This window comes from Acromyrmex echinatior, chromosome 2, assembly GCF_024713525.1.
Source record: "Acromyrmex echinatior isolate Ae372 chromosome 2, ASM2471352v2, whole genome shotgun sequence".
NCBI lineage: Eukaryota > Metazoa > Arthropoda > Insecta > Hymenoptera > Formicidae > Acromyrmex > Acromyrmex echinatior.
The window spans coordinates 13,245,785-13,263,989 of record NC_141853.1 but is presented as its reverse complement, the minus strand read 5'-3'; the positions used below and the strand labels follow the sequence as shown (position 1 = coordinate 13,263,989).

The 18,205-nt window shown below is 31.9% G+C and overlaps 3 protein-coding genes across 11 annotated transcripts in view; 2 read left to right on the top strand and 1 right to left on the bottom strand.

Moving 5' to 3' along the window:
* The window catches only part of Svil (Supervillin), a 16,868-nt gene extending 14,211 nt beyond the window's left edge, over positions 1 to 2,657 (top strand). For all 4 annotated transcript variants that reach the window (XM_011065840.2, XM_011065841.2, XM_087403453.1 and 1 more), the window contains 4 exons: positions 114 to 308; positions 454 to 731; positions 968 to 1,123; positions 1,254 to 2,657. In XM_011065840.2, coding sequence (XP_011064142.2) covers positions 114 to 308; positions 454 to 731; positions 968 to 1,123; positions 1,254 to 1,340 — 716 coding nt within the window. In that variant the 3' untranslated portion in view covers positions 1,341 to 2,657. The remainder of the gene's footprint in view (positions 1 to 113; positions 309 to 453; positions 732 to 967; positions 1,124 to 1,253) is intronic.
* Taf12 (TATA-box binding protein associated factor 12) lies at positions 1,649 to 4,104 on the bottom strand. 2 transcript variants are annotated; one of them, XM_011065842.2, is made up of 4 exons: positions 4,016 to 4,104; positions 3,258 to 3,542; positions 2,847 to 3,039; positions 1,649 to 2,504 (listed from the first exon to the last, which is right to left on the bottom strand). In XM_011065842.2, exons 2-4 carry the CDS (start codon positions 3,507 to 3,509, stop codon positions 2,377 to 2,379), a joined length of 573 nt encoding a protein of 190 aa, XP_011064144.1. In that variant the 5' UTR covers positions 3,510 to 3,542; positions 4,016 to 4,104; the 3' UTR covers positions 1,649 to 2,376. The 2 variants fall into 2 exon arrangements, with proteins under 2 accessions (XP_011064144.1, XP_011064145.1); XM_011065843.2 differs by lacking the exon at positions 4,016 to 4,104 and adding an exon at positions 3,818 to 3,834.
* LOC105151881 (E3 ubiquitin-protein ligase AMFR) lies at positions 4,082 to 18,205 on the top strand. Of its 5 annotated transcripts, none has more exons than XM_011065848.2 (8): positions 4,082 to 4,204; positions 7,355 to 7,663; positions 9,342 to 9,599; positions 9,972 to 10,127; positions 10,723 to 11,045; positions 11,521 to 11,911; positions 12,040 to 12,281; positions 12,532 to 18,205. In XM_011065848.2, exons 2-8 carry the CDS (start codon positions 7,406 to 7,408, stop codon positions 12,725 to 12,727), a joined length of 1,824 nt encoding a protein of 607 aa, XP_011064150.1. In that variant the 5' UTR covers positions 4,082 to 4,204; positions 7,355 to 7,405; the 3' UTR covers positions 12,728 to 18,205. The 5 variants fall into 5 exon arrangements, with proteins under 5 accessions (XP_011064150.1, XP_011064149.1, XP_011064146.1 ...); XM_011065847.2 differs by having other exon boundaries at positions 4,153 to 4,352; XM_011065844.2 differs by having other exon boundaries at positions 4,154 to 4,576.

The window sequence follows — 18,205 nt, the reverse complement described above, 5'->3', positions numbered from 1 at the left end:
AAAACTTAATGAAAAGTTAACATTTAAGAATATAGAACGTATACATATTCTCTTAAATTTATTCTATTGTACATTGTCATGAAAAAGTTGAGATTGTATCTTGCATTTTTTAGCATTAGGTGGCATAAATAAAAAATTGTATTGGTTGTTGGAAACAGCTGAAATACAAGATCATACTCCAAAGCTTTATCATTTATCTAGTATTTCTAAAAAATTCCGCGCAACAGAAATACTTTGTCCATATCGTGCGGACCTGCCAACACCGTTCCCTTTCTCACAAGATGATTTGTATCAAGCAAATCAACCAGGTAATGTCTTTATAAAGTGCATTTTATTCTTATTTAGTCGTTATTTTAATCAGTTTTTTATGAGAAAAATTATTTATGAGAAGTTTTAGCTAAAAATTATTTATCCATATTATAATCACTTTATTGACTCTTGTATAATTTTTAGCGTTATTTTTATTGGATGACAAGAATGTGATTTGGATTTGGCAAGGTTGGTGGCCTGATAGTGAAACGGAAGATCAATCTGGAAGCAAAACTGTCCGATGGCAGGCTGAGAGAAGAGCAACCATGAAGATAGCGATACGATATTGGCGAGAGACTCGAAACGCACAAACAACGAATCTTCCAATATATTTGATATGGGCTGGTTTAGAACCGTTGCAATTTACAAATCTTTTTCCGGAGTGGACGTATCGGGATGATGTTGCTGAATTAAATATAGAGGTACATTGAGAAAAGGATATCTTATTTTCTTTTCTGTTCAAACCTTTTTATATTTTTTATGTGATTTATTATTAGAGAAAGAAAAGATCTTACTTGAAAATGATAACTATCCTATCTTTATTTATATTTTAGATAAATAAAAGAATTCTATTTGATACATCTTGATCACGCGTGATTTTTGTCATAATAAAATTTAAATACGCAATGTAATGTATATTTATAAAACATATTACTAGGATGGCCGGAATTCAGGAGAAGTATTGACTGTGGAAAATGAATTGGCTCGTCTAACGCAAAGTACATATCCTCCTGCCCAGCTGTTACAAAGACCTTTACCTGACGGAGTCGATCCAACATGCCTAGAATTGTATTTATCCCAACAACACTTTCAAGTTAGTATTATCAATTGATCAATAGCAATTGAATAATCAAGTAATCGACGAATATATTAGCAGATATCGGACAGAATGTTTTTAACATTGTATATGTATATACACATATGTAATATTTTGTAATTTATAGGAATTGCTGGGAATGAGTAAAGAAGAATTTCAACAGCTTCCAGTCTGGAAACAAGTGAATCTCAAGAAAGATATAGGATTGTTCTGATGGATCGTTTTAAGTGCGATTAGCAGTAGCTGCCCTTGCAAAATGTTCGAATTTTTATTAACTGTTTCACAATATTTACAACTTGAGAATCAGAAAAAGATCTCGACTTCTAAGCGTATTTTTCTCGAAACTTTTCGTGTATAGAAAATGAAACATTTCGAGAAACATTTTGAGAATCGATGAATATATTATAGACGATATATCTAATAATATTAATGGAAAATTAAAAAGAATCAATGCGATCTGAAAATATATTGTCAGTACTATTTGAATTATTACGCATATGTATAATGATATATAGGCGTATATGTGAACACAGATTATATATTTTTAATACGTGCTACATGTGAAATCTGCTTGCAAACGTTTTCTTTATAATATATTTGTATGATGTTTATATATTGCGAGTGAATGATCGCTGTTTTTCGCCTTATTCGTGTAACATCTGTATAAGACGGTTTCTATATAATTTACAATATATTCTCTGCATTTTTAAATAGTATTATGCAAAAAACGTATATTTCAATTTTTTCGTCCTCTTATAAAGTAGCATTTAGAGCAAAACAGATATTTCCACATTAAGTATATAAAAAAGTAACACAATCAACGTTATTCAATTTCAAAACAGAAATATAGCAATGCAAAAACAGTTGATAATTTCCCAGCTTTAAAGATTATCATGTAGTTTTCTTTACATACTTACATGTACATTAAAAAAAACAAATAGAATCGATATGTTACTTATTTACATATATTGGGAACATTTTGGTGGTCGTTTGTACAAAAATATTTACACATTTATAACATAAATTTGAAGAAATGTACAGTTTTTACATCTAATCTATTTTTATCGTTTGCATTATAGTAAAATAGTATTTAAAAGAGGAACGACTGGTATGTGTGTGAAAAGGAAAAATTATATACAAGATGAACAGTTTTGTCGCAAGACTACAGCAGTATAATACTTGAGACTTTTAAAAATATATAAAATACAAGTTCTTAATTTTCGAAAATGAAAAACTAATTCATAAAAGAATTAATATTTCTTGATAGACTTTCGTATAAGCGCCAATCTTTGTTTATGTGCTTCAGTGACAGTAGCTCGCTTGTATGGACGAACTTCATCTGTACCAAACCCAGGAATCCATATATTCCAATTTCTTCCTAAAAATTAAAATATAAATAGCATTCATATATATTTTTTTTGCATAATGTATCATGTATGTAAAAAATTTTTTATTTTAAGTTGCACTTGCAAAGTTTTATAACGCTGGAAATTTGCTTGGTTCAATGAATAAAATCCATACATAAACAACATTCTCTGCTTTTTGACTTTGAATTTGGATAAAGTTTAATAATATTAAAAGTTTTTCAGCAAATAAAATAAAAAAGTAACAAATTATTCTGCTGTAATTCGTATATAAAGGAAATTTATTATTTATTTTTAATAAATTAATCTTTTTTTTCTAACAAATGAGAAAAATGATAGCTATTAGCATAACTCACCTAAATGTAACTGTACATCTTTAACTTCCACTGTGTTTGCATGACGATGTTTAGCTAACAGGCAAGCTGCATTCACTGTTGTTTCCACAAAATCATCTGCTAATTGTAAAAGCATCTCTTCTACCTCTTCATCCAACTGTTCAGTGGGATCTACTTCTCTTACCAAATCTTGTAACCTTGTTTTTGTTAAAAACTAAAATCAAACAGTAATATCCATGTTATGTCAATAGAGGAAAATTTTATCAAAGAATATTTGTGTTGTCAACAAAAAGAGACAAGAAATTATATCATATAGAACAAAGAACTCGTACACAGACTCGGTACAATGTTATATTTGTAATAAAAAAAGATATTTCAAGCATAAAACCATATACGAGTAGTCTACTCAAGGTTTTCTCGTTGATTACGTACTTGTGGAAAATCGCTAAAAGAACTTGGAGTAGATGACTGCTGCACCGATTTTGGAGTTTGGGGAACGTACTGAGTTTGTTGAGATTGCGTTTGTGACTGTACAGGGGTTGTCGTAGTGCTGCTTTGCACGTTAGGCAAAACCGATGATGTCTGATTATTAGGTCCCACGGACTGTAGAGTTCCAAGTACCGGCGTCATTTCCGAGACCGTTGTAGTTGCCGTCGTCGTCTGGATAGCACTTTGTTGCGACATTTCGAGAAGCGATGCAGATGGTCGTTGATATTCCTTCAGAAGATATATTTATGTATTCCCGTTATTATCACTTATTCTTCTTCTTCTTGAAATTGGCCCCTGTTTGGGCTTCCGACAATTACGACTCAATTTATTGCCAAACTTTTGTCCTCGACAAAAGAATTACAACATAATACCATGTCGAAGACAAAATTATAACGGTAGAATACCAATTAGCAATCAGATAAATACAAGTAGATATCAACAAATTCGATGAAGCAGAGAGCATTTAATTAGCACTAGCCATTATCATATATCATATCACATACGCCGATTGCCGCGTGGTAGGAAACTGAGAAGTGTAAACTGGGAACACAGTGTAGTGTTCAGTTTTGGCCAGAAAGAAACCTGCCAAAATACACTACCGCCAGTGCATCCATTTTCATTTTGGGTACTACGTGGCCACATTCATTTTCCTTTCAACCTTGTCGATAAAATTATAACACAGATATAATTGGTGACGTTACCGAAGGAGTTTCTCTTCCATGCAGCGTATAGTTTCCGGGAGCGGTGTCAGATGGCGTCGATGGCGTCGACTGTCAAGCGTGTCGAGCTGTTCCTGGAGCATGAAGCATCCCGGCCCGGAGTCGCTGTCACCCTGCCTGAATAGTCCCGGGTAGTGCTGGCGAGTGGTTGGCGAGTGCTTACGAGTGCTGGCAAGTATTGGTCAGTTAGCACTGGTCAGTTTATTAACGTCAACGCTCGCAAGCAGAGTCGATTGGAGTCTATCAGTTCGGTGATATACTACCGTGCTGGATCGTAATATGTCATATCGTTCCGTTTTCTACGGAGGATCAGTCGTGGGTGTGTTTGCGACTTTGTGAGAGAGAGAGAGAGAGAGAGAGAGAGAGAGGGGGAGAAATTGTTCGTTTCGCCGTCCGTGCTAATCGATGCTGCAGCGCGTCCGTATTGCGTCAATCTTGGAGGTCTTCCATCGAGATTTCGCGGCACGTTTATGATGTAGACGTACCCCTCGAGACGCACAAAGCGAGCCTCGGGAAACGCTTGAAACGGACATTTGCTCGTGCGTAAGTACGTCATGTGTCGCCAATAGACGCTGTTCTCTTTCTCTCTTTTTTTTCCCACCGGCCACCTACCAACCTATACCTCCCCGGCTCCGGCTGGCTCCAGTGCATTCAGGTGCATCGTTGCTCGTTCTCTCGCATTCCCTCGCGACGCGGCCACCGCGTGCTCCAGCGTGTCCAAAAAAATTGACCATCAGACTTGGACGTTTGACACGAGTATTTGGCATAAGGTGTCACGGCCGTTACATACAAGTGCCATTATCAGCATCAATCGGCGCTAGCATCTTGTAGGTACTCCTGGCTGCTCTCTCCAGCCCTTTCTTTCTTCCACCATATCAAGCTGGTACCAAGCCGGTACAAACGGCCGTACAAACAAATGACAAACGTACGTTACATTGATTTTCTGTCTCGTCTCTGCGAGCATCGCGTTGAAATGCTCGTTATGTACCTAAATAACCGGACGTCTTGTGGCAAATTACAAATACACCAGATGTATATTTTATTTATACAAGTACTTACAGATGGGGGGGGGAGGGCAATTTATCTTGACGTTAACAAACAAGCGCATACGTCATGTAATTTACTCGCGATGTAAAGATATATGCGGGAGATATTGCACTAAAGCTATTGCACGTGATGAGAGTCACGTTGTATTGTACACATACTAGAAAATTATAAGTACCTTTCGCCAAATATAAAAGCATCTAGGCTAGCTAGGAAGAAACGTAGCCGAAACGATTGGATGGGATTGAATCAAGGATCAAATGTCAGAAAAAGAGAGAGAGAGAGATGTTATCAAATTATCGCTAGTAGCAGCAAATAGCAGCAAGCAGCTGCAGTATTTGTGGCAATTTGTGGCGCCTTAACTCTTTTGCCGACTTTACTACGTGAAAGGCGCTTTCTATAATTCTATCCAATTCTATCAATGACTCGCGCGACCAGCACGGCGCGACTCGTCGATCAATGTTTGGCGTAGATAAAGGATTCATCACGCTTAAAACTCGCACTCAAAAGCGTCTCCAAAAGCGAGAATATATCGTTCCAAAGGAAATTTCCTTTCCATTTTTTAAACATGATCCGTAACTCCGATCCTTGCTGTGCAATCTAATTACTTCCTCGTTCGCGTGTCTTTATATTTTTAAACTTGCGACTATCTAATTATGCGATAACGGCCACGTTTAATCACCTAGAGTCGTTAGACCTTGTCGTCGAAAAATACCGTACGATAGATGACACGTATATGCGGGACGTTTCATTATATTCTAATTCTTCCTTTTCTCTGCTCCTCGAATTATTCTAAAATAACGTCGCTACGCGAGAGATCGATTGCCATTTGTGCAAATACCAAGTAAAAAACATGTTGATGGAAAGCTTTAGAGTGTGTTTGGCAGAGAGTACAATGTTTCGATTTCTCGCATGTTATATTTCGAGAACCGTGTTCAATCTAGGTCAATCAAAATTTAAATCGACTTGGAGATTTGAAACTTACTTCCGAATCGACACTGTCAGCGGGCCTTATATTTTTCGCCGATTTATTTTTTCATCTCATCAGTTTATCACTACTATATTATTATTCGCGACCAGCTTTTCAGGGTCACGTTAGCGTCGTTAAACTCAAAACATTCGGAAACAAGATAACAAGTAATATTTTTATATACTATATTACAGATTTTTGAACAGCGCCTGATAAAACGAATAACGGTTGTTTATTTTCCCGGGATGATTTTAAACGTCAAAATACAGTCGATATATCAAACTTATATTAGCCAATTAGGATGTATAAATATATAAATGATAGTAGTATTGCGTATTGTTGCGTGGCTATCACAACCTAATATCGTGCAACATTCCGATGAAAACTGCATCGTTATTGTTATTCACGGAATTAGTTGAGTGAGTGAGAGAGACAGAGAGGGAGAGATTGGCGCAAATAAATGTTTCAAATCTCTCTCTCTGAAATGAATCCGTTTCTTTCCCCTTTTTTTCATCACGAGGAGTAACGGTGTAACGTTTACTTTGGTAAACATCAGAATGTGGAGCACCGGACGACCGAAGGTTATGCCTCATCGTACTATTATACTATACATGTACAACAACTGCCGTGTGCAATTGCTGTTATAACGTCGTAAGCACGGCTGGCCGTACGCCGTATGCGACGCGCATTATATGTATATACGTGGCGATATGCAGAATGATGCAGAGCCGAAGCGATCAGCGCGACGTGGATTTGTCGCATTCGATATCGTGCAACTATGCAGCGCGATAGATATGCGTTGAGTCACATCGCACGATCGCCGCATCGTTTTACCTCGAGATTATGCCCTACTCTCTTACTTTGATTACGTTTTTAAACGTAACCAAACGCACCTGCAGTTTTATTTCTTGAAACTTTTCGAAAATCACCAACGTTACAAATATATCTATCCGTAGCTTCATTCTAATATTACGGTATTTTGTCAATATAAACGATGCGATAAATGGTTTTACAAAAAATTACTCCCGATTGAATGATTTGATGAAATTATCTCATATGAGTAGATGTGCGTTTATTGAAAACGTCATGTGTTTGTCGAGATTATTAAATTTCCGTATATAATACAACAGTAACAGAACATTATTTTTTCAATGTAGATTTTATTACTTTTTTTGCTTTTGATTCTTTTTTTTTAGATTATAAGATGTGAAAGATAGATTAGGGGAACCTGTTAAAACTTGCAACGTTGATACTTGATTGTAAAGAAAAGTCTTCAGCTACGAACTGCGACTGAAATTTGATTGCAGATTTAACAAGTGTTTTAACACACAAGCGGAAATTCCGAAATTCTTCCAATCATGCCGATGGAATTTTTGGAGCGGTTACCATTTCCGAATCTTCGAGTGTATGCCGCCATAAGCGTCACCATACTTTCCTTTTCTATATATTATGCCACTCAAATAATCAAGGATCCTGCTTGGAAAACGAATCATACGCATGTCGATGTCGGAGTCCATTCTGCAGGCGACATTCTCGATCCGACTGATCCGAGAAGTCTTGGCACGCACCTTAAAGAACTCTTGGAATGTATGGTGATGGAACCTGTCTGTGTTTGGGTATGTTTATTCCAAATAAATGAATATAAAACTGTCTAATTAAGAGTATAATAAATCCTAATACATAAGTTTTACGCATTTTTGAATTTCCTTTTGATATTATCATATCGTTGCACTTTTTAAAAACTTATTAGTATCAGAAACTTTGAAGAGTAGATGGCATTGTAAAGTTTTATATGATTCTTAATCTATTATCTTTTATAATTAGCTACAAAGTAATTTTCATGTTATAGTTTGCATTGTCTTCTTATCTTTTATTCGTATATAATAGTTAATGACCATCTGTCTCATGAAGCGAGCTAAAGCGAGAAGAAAACAATGATAACAAATTGATGAGATGATTGAGTTGATAAATTGGACCAAGATGTGTTTTATGGATTGTTTAATTTAACGTAATAAATTTTTGATCAAATCAAATAGATTGTAAACAGTCTCGTTTATGCCACACTTGAAGAATATACTTTTTTTTTTTAAGTAGGAAATTAACATTCGTGACAATTGATAACAGAACGCGCTATCTTCCTTTCTTATGACATTACATGTTTCGTTACAATTGTCGTATATATATATATATATATATATATATATATATATATATATAATTGTCAGACAAATTATGCAACTATTGCATGATTTGCTTGACGATTGTTTTTTTCGAATAAATATTCCAAATTGATTTTTGCATTGCGTTAGATTCACGCTATGATTTAACTGTATTTGCGTTGCAATTAAATACATTAATTTGTACACATTTGTATAATATAATATAGAAAAAGATTTACGTCTCTTTTTTTTTAATTATTATCTTTTAAGATTGAAATTTCGATCGTTATTTATATTTGTTATAAAATTATTTCAAGTTTAGTAATTATCAGCAAGCAAAAAATTGTTATGTAATGTTCCGTAAATTACTATAAAACGTTCTTTAATTATATTTATCGCTTAGTTGTCAAATTATCTTTACGAGGCAATAAAGATATTCAAGATGAATGACGTTACACACCATACTATCATTTCCTACTATTGCAATTAAAATTTTGTAGATTTAAGAAATTATTTCGTTTTATCAATAAAATGACATTATTGAAGATTCAAATATTTTCCTATTTTGTATGTATATGCGCGCGCGCGTGTATGACATAGCGATAAGGAAAAAAAACTTCCATTTCGTATCAACGTGTATATCAAAATTTTCTAATTTGCATCTCAAATAACTGCAGTGTATTTCAAAATTTTGTTGGCGAGACATTGAAACGGAGAAAAGTTTGAGCCTAAAATTAGATGGCCTTTCTATCATTTGGCAACGATTAGACAACACTTGTTCAAACTATTTGTCGTCTGTTTAGAGTGCGCGTATTAGAAAACATCTATTCATATTATTTTTGATACAAGATATAAAAAATAAACAAATTGAACAATAAAAAATGTAGAATTTATTTTTTTAATATAAACATTTAGTTTAATTATCAGTGTTAAAAAAGAAACATTGAATCAAATTTATAATTTATATTTTAATTAATACATTTTTATTTCCCCTAAAATTAATAAAGTTTTCTCTCTTAAAAAATTTCAACTATATGCATATCTAAAATTATTTTACATTTTTCTACTTAATACTTCAATGTATGTTATTTTATCATTATACATCCCTTACAATTTCTTTTTTTATGATTTACAGACTTTAGTCAACATGGCTAACTGCATGTTGATTCTACTTGGCAAAACCATCCAAAAGCTTGTATTTGGCGAACTACGTGCCTCAGAGAACCATCATTTGAAAGACAAATTCTGGAATTTCCTTTTTTACAAGTTTATCTTCGTCTTTGGAGTTTTGAATGTACAATACATGGACGAAATTGTACTCTGGTGTGTATGGTTTTTGGCGCTCGGCTTCCTGAGTCTTCTTAGTCAACTTTGCAAAGATCGATTTGAATATGTGAGTATTACGAACAGCAAAAACATGTCAAAAAAGGCAATTAATCTTGAAAATGTAATAGAAATATCTTTTATATGACTTTGCGCGCTATATATTAGGTGTTGGAATTAATTCGTAGCGTTTTTTAATGAAAGAATGTTATTTATTTCACATGAGCATTAAAAAATACATTAATGAAAGTACTTCCCATCACTTGTAAAACGCTACGAATTAATTCCAACACCTAATAGATTTATATTAATTTAAAATAAAAATACATTAGATTCTAGAATATTTTTTTGTTATATTTAATAATCAATAATTTTGATCAAGTATCATTATACTATGTCTCAAGAAGTATATACATTGTAATGTATAATTTTTATATTTTAGCTATCCTTTTCACCCACTACGCCAGGATGGAGTCACGCGCGACTTCTCGTATTGTTAGCGGCAATACTTGTGCTATCTTCCTTCATGCTTTTATTCTGCATCGCTGCAGCTTTCTTTTTCATATCTTTCAATACTTTTGCTTTTATGGCAGCTGAGGTAAGCAATATAACAATTAATTATTTATCGACATCAATTTTATGATCACTATTTATAAATTCTATTCAATTTCGAGTATCTCTCTCTCTCTCTCTCACACACACACACACACACACACACACACACACACACACACACGCACGCACGCACGCACGCACGCACGCACGCACGCACGCAATATATCCAAAAAATTCTTAGACAAGGCTTCTATATAGTTCCCTTTCTTTTGATACATTCAATAGAATGGTAGCATTCAATACAATGATTGGAAGTTATTATAACACTACTCTTTCGGAATCGTCTTTTCCAGAAGAAAAGCTATTATAATAGTTCCAATCACTGTAAAAAGGAGGGGACTATGTAGAAACTGATATCAATAAAACTGATTGAATTTGTTGATTTTTTTAGAATTTTTTAGACATATCGTGCGCGCGCGCGCGCGCGTGTGTGTGTGTGTGTGTTTACGTGAATTATTCACATTCTTTGTTAAGTAGTTATTAGTTCACTTTTGAATGAAAATTGGGAAAATATCAAATCTGTCATACGCTGTTTAAAATATAATGACTTTATCTCATAATAATTTTTTGTTCTATAGTGTATTCTACTTGGAGTCCGTACGATTCACGTGATGTTACGGTACTTGATTCATCTGTATGATACTCGAGGTGCCGGTACTTCGGCGCAACGATCTTGGGATAAACGTGGTCCATTGACTTATTATACGGATTTGATTTCGGAACTAATTGTGCTGGCAGTCGACTTTTTTCATCATGTTCACATGCTTTTGTGGAGTAATATCCTTTTGAGCATGGCATCGCTAGTAATATGTATGCAATTGAGATATCTGTTCTACGAGATACAGCGGAGAATTACAAAACATAGAAACTATTTGGCTGTACTAAATCATATGGAGCAGAAGTACGTAATGTGCATTTATGCTATACATAATTAGGTGCAATTGTTTTATTATTTTGATTTTATTATAACTTTCTTACGATATCTTGTGCATTATTTTAGATTTCATTGATAAAACATCAAGTACTTTATAATGTATTAAAAGTTCATAGACAGAATGTCATATATTTGCATCTTATTCCGGGAATTTTTCTTACACACACACGCGCGCGTATACACGTATATGCACAAATTTTAATGAAAATATCCAAATATCATCGGAAATTTAAATATTAATTATAATTTCTCTTAAGCTCTATTTTTGTTGAAAATAATAAATTGTAATAATCATAGGCATATAACATTTTATATTGTTGCAAGTTCGCATTTTATTCTATTTTTTTAAATATGTAAGAGTCTATAAACTTCTTTGTAATTGCGTTAAATTACAAATAATCGAGAATTTTTTTTAGATAAATAATTATTTTTATATTTTTAGTTATCCAATGGCTTCACAAGATGAGTTAGCCGAGAATTCTGATAACTGCGCTATATGTTGGGAGAAAATGGAAAGCGCTCGTAAATTACCCTGTACGCACTTGTTTCACAACTCATGCTTACAATCTTGGTTAGAACAAGACACATCATGTCCCACATGTCGATTGGGTTTGAGTATGCAGGCGAATCATAGAGAGAACACTCTAGAGATACCTCCTGATCCACAAACCCCTACGAGAAGAAATAGTAACCATTTTTTCCTCTTTCTCGATGCATCGAGATATGTATCTTGGTTACCTAGTTTTTCCGTCGAGGTCTCGCACAACAGATTACGTGGTAACATATCTACATTTGCACATACTAATTCCCAGATGGATGCAATGGCGAGACAGGTAATATATACATATGTGTGCATGTGTGTCGACTTTATTATGTTTATGTATAAAGAATGTAAACCAATTTTAAATTTCTTATGGATCTTGTAAAAGAAAAAATTTATCCTAACAAATATATTTAATAGGTACAACTACTTTTTCCTCATTATCCTCGCAATATAATCCTAGAAGATCTTAGAATGACTCGATCGGTTGAATGGACAATTGAGAATATACTTGATGGAATATTAACTATACCACACCATTTAATCGAAGAACCGCAAGAAGAATCCGTCCCACAAATGCAAACGATCGTGACAAATATTACGCCCAGCTCTTCGATCCAAAATTCATCGGATCCTAGATTCGATATTCCTTTTGCCGATAGGTAAGGAAGATTTGAAATATTAAGAATATAAATACATTAAGCTATATCCTTAATATTATCTGTGTTAAGAAATACACGATAATCGATCTATTAAAAATCTGAAATCGTAAATCGAGATGAACATGTTTTGTCATATTGTACATCTCATAATAGATATAATAGATATAATAGATATAATATCTCATAATCTAGATATTCTAGAATATTTTTCATTGGGTAATCTATATGTAAATATATTATTTTTATATAGTGGAGAAGAACCTTCGAGTCTTGGTGGTCGTTTTTCGAAATCATCTGCTGAGAGAGAACTTATACTTCAACGACGAAAAGAACATATGAGATTAACAGCACGAAGAAGGTATTTGGAAAAACATCGGAAATCCGAGATTGATTCGACAAATTCGCAGATAACGAATACTGAAAATATTGAAAATACTATATCCTAGGTATAAGCAGAAATAAGATTGATTAATATGATTTTGAATTCAAATTATTCAGAGCTTCGTAGTTGATATGAAATTGACAGATGTACATTTTATTTTATTTTTTTTCCGAATACGAGACAAGATTGTGGAATATACAAAGCGGTGCATACTTTCTGTTTGCTGATGACTAATTATTAAATATAGCAAGAGCTATCGAAAAATCTCTTTGTGTATTTAATAGTTAGTGCTTTAACCTTCTGAAAACAAATTAAAGTCGCAGTCAAGAGATTAGATATGACATTTAGAATAATGAGAGGTTGTGAACGATATACTCATGAACGATTAGTATTGAATCAATTACTCAATGCCATCAAGTTATGATGAAAGCTACAATGAGACGACTAAATTATAATAGAAGATATTAAGATTTTTACGTAATTTAAATCATGCTAATGATAAATACCTACAGTGACATGTAATACACACGCGTTTTGAAAGAAAAATTGTTAGAGAGAGAATAACTTGGATTTTGTAAAGATCTTAAGCTGTATTGTCCACTTTCTAATGAAAATTTTTGTTTTAAAGCTTTCTACTTTTCTTTTATATTTTGCATAATTTGTAAAATAATCTTTATAAATTTATAGATTGGAGATAGAGAGAGAGAGAGAGAGAGAGAGAGAGAGAGAGAGAGAGAGAGAGAGAGAGAGAGAGAGAGAGAGAGGAGAGGGGGGGAAGTATTCGATTATAAATAGGTAAATTAAATGTTAATATAATGAATGTATTTAGTGCCATAAATAAATTGAAGTGACACGTGCCAATTTAATGAGCATGGATTCAATTGTGCTCATTAAAGCTTTATTAGTTGTTTCTAAAAAAGAAAAAGGCACGGGAAATTTAATTAACTCTTATCCTACAAGTATGGGTTATTAGTGATCGAGTGATTCTTGTTCGTTTATTGCAAGTTTATTTGAGTCTTTCGGTAATTATAAATTATACTACATTTTATTATTTTCCAAAATGAAGTTCCATTATTTATTCTAGAAAGTTGGAAGTATGTGTTGGTGAATTTTTAGGGATTTTTTAAATCATTTAGAGGCGTGTTCGGTACACAACAAGGATGATGTGACATCCAGAGAGCACTCAGGTGGAAATTCGAACATGCCTCTGAATAGGAAAATGAACGACATGAAAAAAACGGATGGATCTAGTGACCCCCGTTTGTATGGATGAAGCACTAAATTCCTTGTACGGTAAGAGTTAATTTGGGCATTATGCCCGAGTAATCAAATTTCCCACAGTATACAATATATATAGGGTGCTGTATAAAATGGCCACTCCTTTTTGTCTCGTAAACTAACAGAAATAGACCTAATAAATATAATATCAAATTAAACGATTCTAACTAAACTACAATATAATAAAAGTGTCACGCTCGTTCTGATGAATATCCAGTAAACGAGAATGAATTGAAATGGATTAAAATGAATTCAGATTTTCAAAAATAGGGATTCATGAATGTTAAAATGAATCCTTTTCAATCCTGAATGTATTTTTACAACAATTGCATAAAGCATATCTCTATGTCTTTCAATCTAAAAATAATATTATAGTATTTTGTGTGCATGCTACTCAATCCAAAATTGTGAATAGGAAATGCAGTTTTTTAATCTAATTGAATAAAAAAAAATTTTTCTTTAAAAATTAAACTTTTCCATAAATGCTACTTAAATTATTCAAAATTATAAATAGGAAATTTTTAATCCAAGTTCAAAAAAGTTACATAAAAATAATTGAGCTATGTTCTTTTGTTTCCTTTTGATTAGAAGTAAAATGAATGCTCAATGTGAACACACGTAAATCAAGTCGAATACAATCCGAATATTACGCTGATCACGGCGCGCGACATCGGCCAAGCAAGATTAGATTATTCGACACTTATCCAAAGGCTACGTTTAGCAAAAAAAGCAGCTTTACAACTATTGTTACAAAATTCTTCAATATGATTGGTTACATTTAGATTCAGTGAAGAACTAAGAGCAAAATCAATCATATTCAAGAATTTTATTATAACAGCTGCAAAGCTGCTTTCATTTACCAATTGAAAAAATGGTGTAACGGGTAACGTAAGATTCATAATCTCCCCAAGAGGTCCTAGATTCGAATCCCACCTAAGGTGCGTTGTTTAATACCAATTTGAAGTAGTTAATTTCAGGTATAATTATTATAAATATCTTAGGAATAAAATTTGTAACCCTTAAATATGAATGTTTTTTTTTCGAATATTAAATTAGTCAGCTCGAATCCATTTCAATCAATTCAATTCATTTTCATGGATTTAAAGTATGCATTAAAAAAAATTTTAATCTATTTTAATCCATTCTCATTTACTGAGTACAACGATGTATGATAACAAAATTATTTTACAAATTATATGAGTTATTTTGGTTTAATGTTTTGCGAGCAACTATAATACCTTTTCAATTTTGGCCCTGTGGTGTATCCAACTTCCGACTCTCGTATTGATTAAATGACAACACGTCATTGTCAATGCAAGAAAGTTAGCCATATTGCAGGGCTGAAATTGAAAAGATATTAGTTGTCCGTAACATTTTAAATCAAAATAACTTACATAATTTATAAAATAATTTTGTTATATCGTACATACATCGTTATGCTCGTTAGAATAAACGCTACTTTATTATATCGTATTATTTACTTTACATATAAAAATGATCTATCCCTCTGATCTCTAAGATGGTGGATAATTTTTCTGAGTGATTACTATGTTTGCAATGGAGTTTAGATAGAATCGTTTAATTTGATCGTTTATTATATTTATTAGCTCTATCTCTATTAATTTACAAGATAAAAAGGGGTCACTTATACAAGGACACTCTTTATTGTAGACACGTTTGCATAAAAAAATAACGTTATCCTTTGCATAAAAAATTTATTTAATGACTAGTAATATGCACGCAATGATCGGTGATTAATTCAGAATAAAGAATATAAAATGTAAAATTTTTTATTCGAAGAGATAAAATCAATCATGTTATGTTCGTGCCTGTAAACAAGTTGAGATATGTGATCTTTTCATCATTATCTACTAAAAATTTATTTAAAAAAAAGAAACTTTTTAATTTGTCAAATATTTCAAGCAATACAGATTTTTTCACATGATGTCACGTACGTTTGTTTTATAATTTATATTAGTTGTTACATTTGACTTGATAATTATAATTTGCACAAAATTATTATAGAATAACCGATTGTAAATCTTGTATATAATTTAATTTCGTATGTAATGAGCAAGGGTTCGGAAGTTTACAAGTTTTGATGGGAAATTGTTTTTTAATGTACTTGATTTAGATGACAATTTACTACTGATTTTTTCAATCTGGTGTTACCGTTATCGCCATAAAAAATTCGCAACGTTATTATAATAAAGTAGCAATAAAAAATAATGGCGTTATACGTATATCCCTAAAAACAATATATAATTGCATATATAAATGCTTAAATATGAATAAAATCTATTGTCGTAGACTTTGTGCTTGCATCGTAATGAGGGGCAGTTTATTGTAAGACTTTACAAACTTCCGAGCCTTTAATGATAAGTAAATTTTAATATTTTATTTTAATATATACTATTGAATATATACTAATATATATATATATATATATATATATATATATATATATATATATATTCCTAATAATAGTATTTTTTTCTAGTTTAATAAAAAATTTTTATATTTTATGATTCACTATTTATTTTCATAACAATCTGCATATTTAACTTGTATAAATTTAATAATAAGATTCGCAGTTTTTCAGTTTTTTCCTGGTTTGATGATTATGATGAAATTTGACAAATATATTCACCTATATTCACACATAAATAATATACATTAGAAAAAACATATGTATCCGTATACATATATTAGCATGGTGGAAATATAAAAGATGTGCTCGTTTTCGAGACGAATTTCGTATCGTTCTGCGCATAACCAAATGCGATCATTTTAAATATTTATTGTACATCGCAATAACTTTGAAGTACATATTGCGGATATGAATACGTGTGTCAAGTAAAAACGTATATAAATAGTTTCTGAAAAAAAAGGATGCAGAAATTTACATTTTTTTTTATTTCCAAACGAAAGAACTCAACATAATGACATAGCGCCAACTTTAAATAACCACGGCAACATGACAACTTCTGGATGTCGCTTTTCTTATGTTCAAAATGCATAAGAGTACACTTTTTATACTTCCATATATATTAGTAAGATATAAAATATCCAGGATGTGCCACAACTCGTAACTGTAAATATAATAACAGGTTCTTTGATTTCGAATCGAATTTTTTTCCTTTAATTTTTTAAGTTGTATATCTTTGTAATATATACGAAATTTTAAATCGAAATTCTATTAGAATCTATTCGGAAATTAATTGGAGAACATAATTGCGTATTTATTTGTCCTGTAAAGTAAATCGTAGTTTATAAAACATTTCTTCATCATGATTCGTAATTCAGATATTTAGAGAGATACACCTCGATGTTATAAAACATTTATTTCAAATTTATCAGGAAATATTGACAAATATATACAAGATATAAATATATATCTGTTATTAGAACTTATATCATGGGACAGCCTGTATTATAATTATTTATTAAGAGATAGAATTGTGGAAATGTGTCTGCATCCAAGAGAAGAGAAAAACTTATTTTAGAAATGATGCATCGTTGTATTAAAAACTTTGTAAGTAGCTTTATTTACATCGAACCATTTATATATATTTTATGGATCTCTAAGTTGCATATAAATAGATAATAAGTAATGAAACATAAGGCAATTTATATATATTTAAGTCAACTTTCTGTACATGGCATATATAAAATTCACTGTTTCCATTGTAGCTATCATTAATAATAGTGTTAGTAATAGTTTTATTTTCAAAACATTTAAGTTATTACGTTTCATAGGCAGATAATCTGCATTAAATTTCTCAAGAAATTAAAAACTTTATTATTCTTGTTAATTGTCTCTATGTGTAAATAAAATATATGTATGAAAATATATGAATATTTTCATATAAATAAAAGAGCTTTATTAAATTATATTGTTTTGAGAAATATATAATATCTTGCTAGAGTTTGGCGAATTAAAGGATAGTCTAATAACGCTTTCCTGAATTTCTCGAAACTGTAACTTTATAATACAGTACGAAATTTTTCTTAGGATCTTTATAAATATGAGCATGGGGTGTCCTAAGTCTCTTCTATTCTATATCAATGTAATATCTATTCTACACTTGACATTGTACAACTAGTAATAGTAAGACAAATAAAATGCATTATAGATTGTTGTAGTTATATTGCTTACTTATTTTACGCAACTATGTAAATGTTCTTACAATTTATGTTACATAATGTAGCAACATTTGTATAGATAATTTTATATCGATATAAATATTATCCAGTAATTTCA

Excerpts from the sequence above, each read along its gene's own strand:
- LOC105151881 (XM_011065848.2), top strand. The coding sequence starts at position 7,406 with ATGCCGATGGAATTTTTGGAGCGGTTACCATTTCCGAATCTTCGAGTG. Across the intron at positions 7,664-9,341 it reads TGGAACCTGTCTGTGTTTGG|ACTTTAGTCAACATGGCTAA; the intron begins GTATGTTTATTC and ends TATGATTTACAG. Across the intron at positions 12,282-12,531 it reads GATATTCCTTTTGCCGATAG|TGGAGAAGAACCTTCGAGTC; the intron begins GTAAGGAAGATT and ends ATTTTTATATAG.
- Taf12 (XM_011065842.2), bottom strand. The coding sequence starts at position 3,509 with ATGTCGCAACAAAGTGCTATCCAGACGACGACGGCAACTACAACGGTC. Across the intron at positions 3,040-3,257 it reads CTTTTAGCGATTTTCCACAA|TTTTTAACAAAAACAAGGTT; the intron begins GTACGTAATCAA and ends GTTTGATTTTAG. Across the intron at positions 2,505-2,846 it reads AGATGTACAGTTACATTTAG|GAAGAAATTGGAATATATGG; the intron begins GTGAGTTATGCT and ends TTTAATTTTTAG.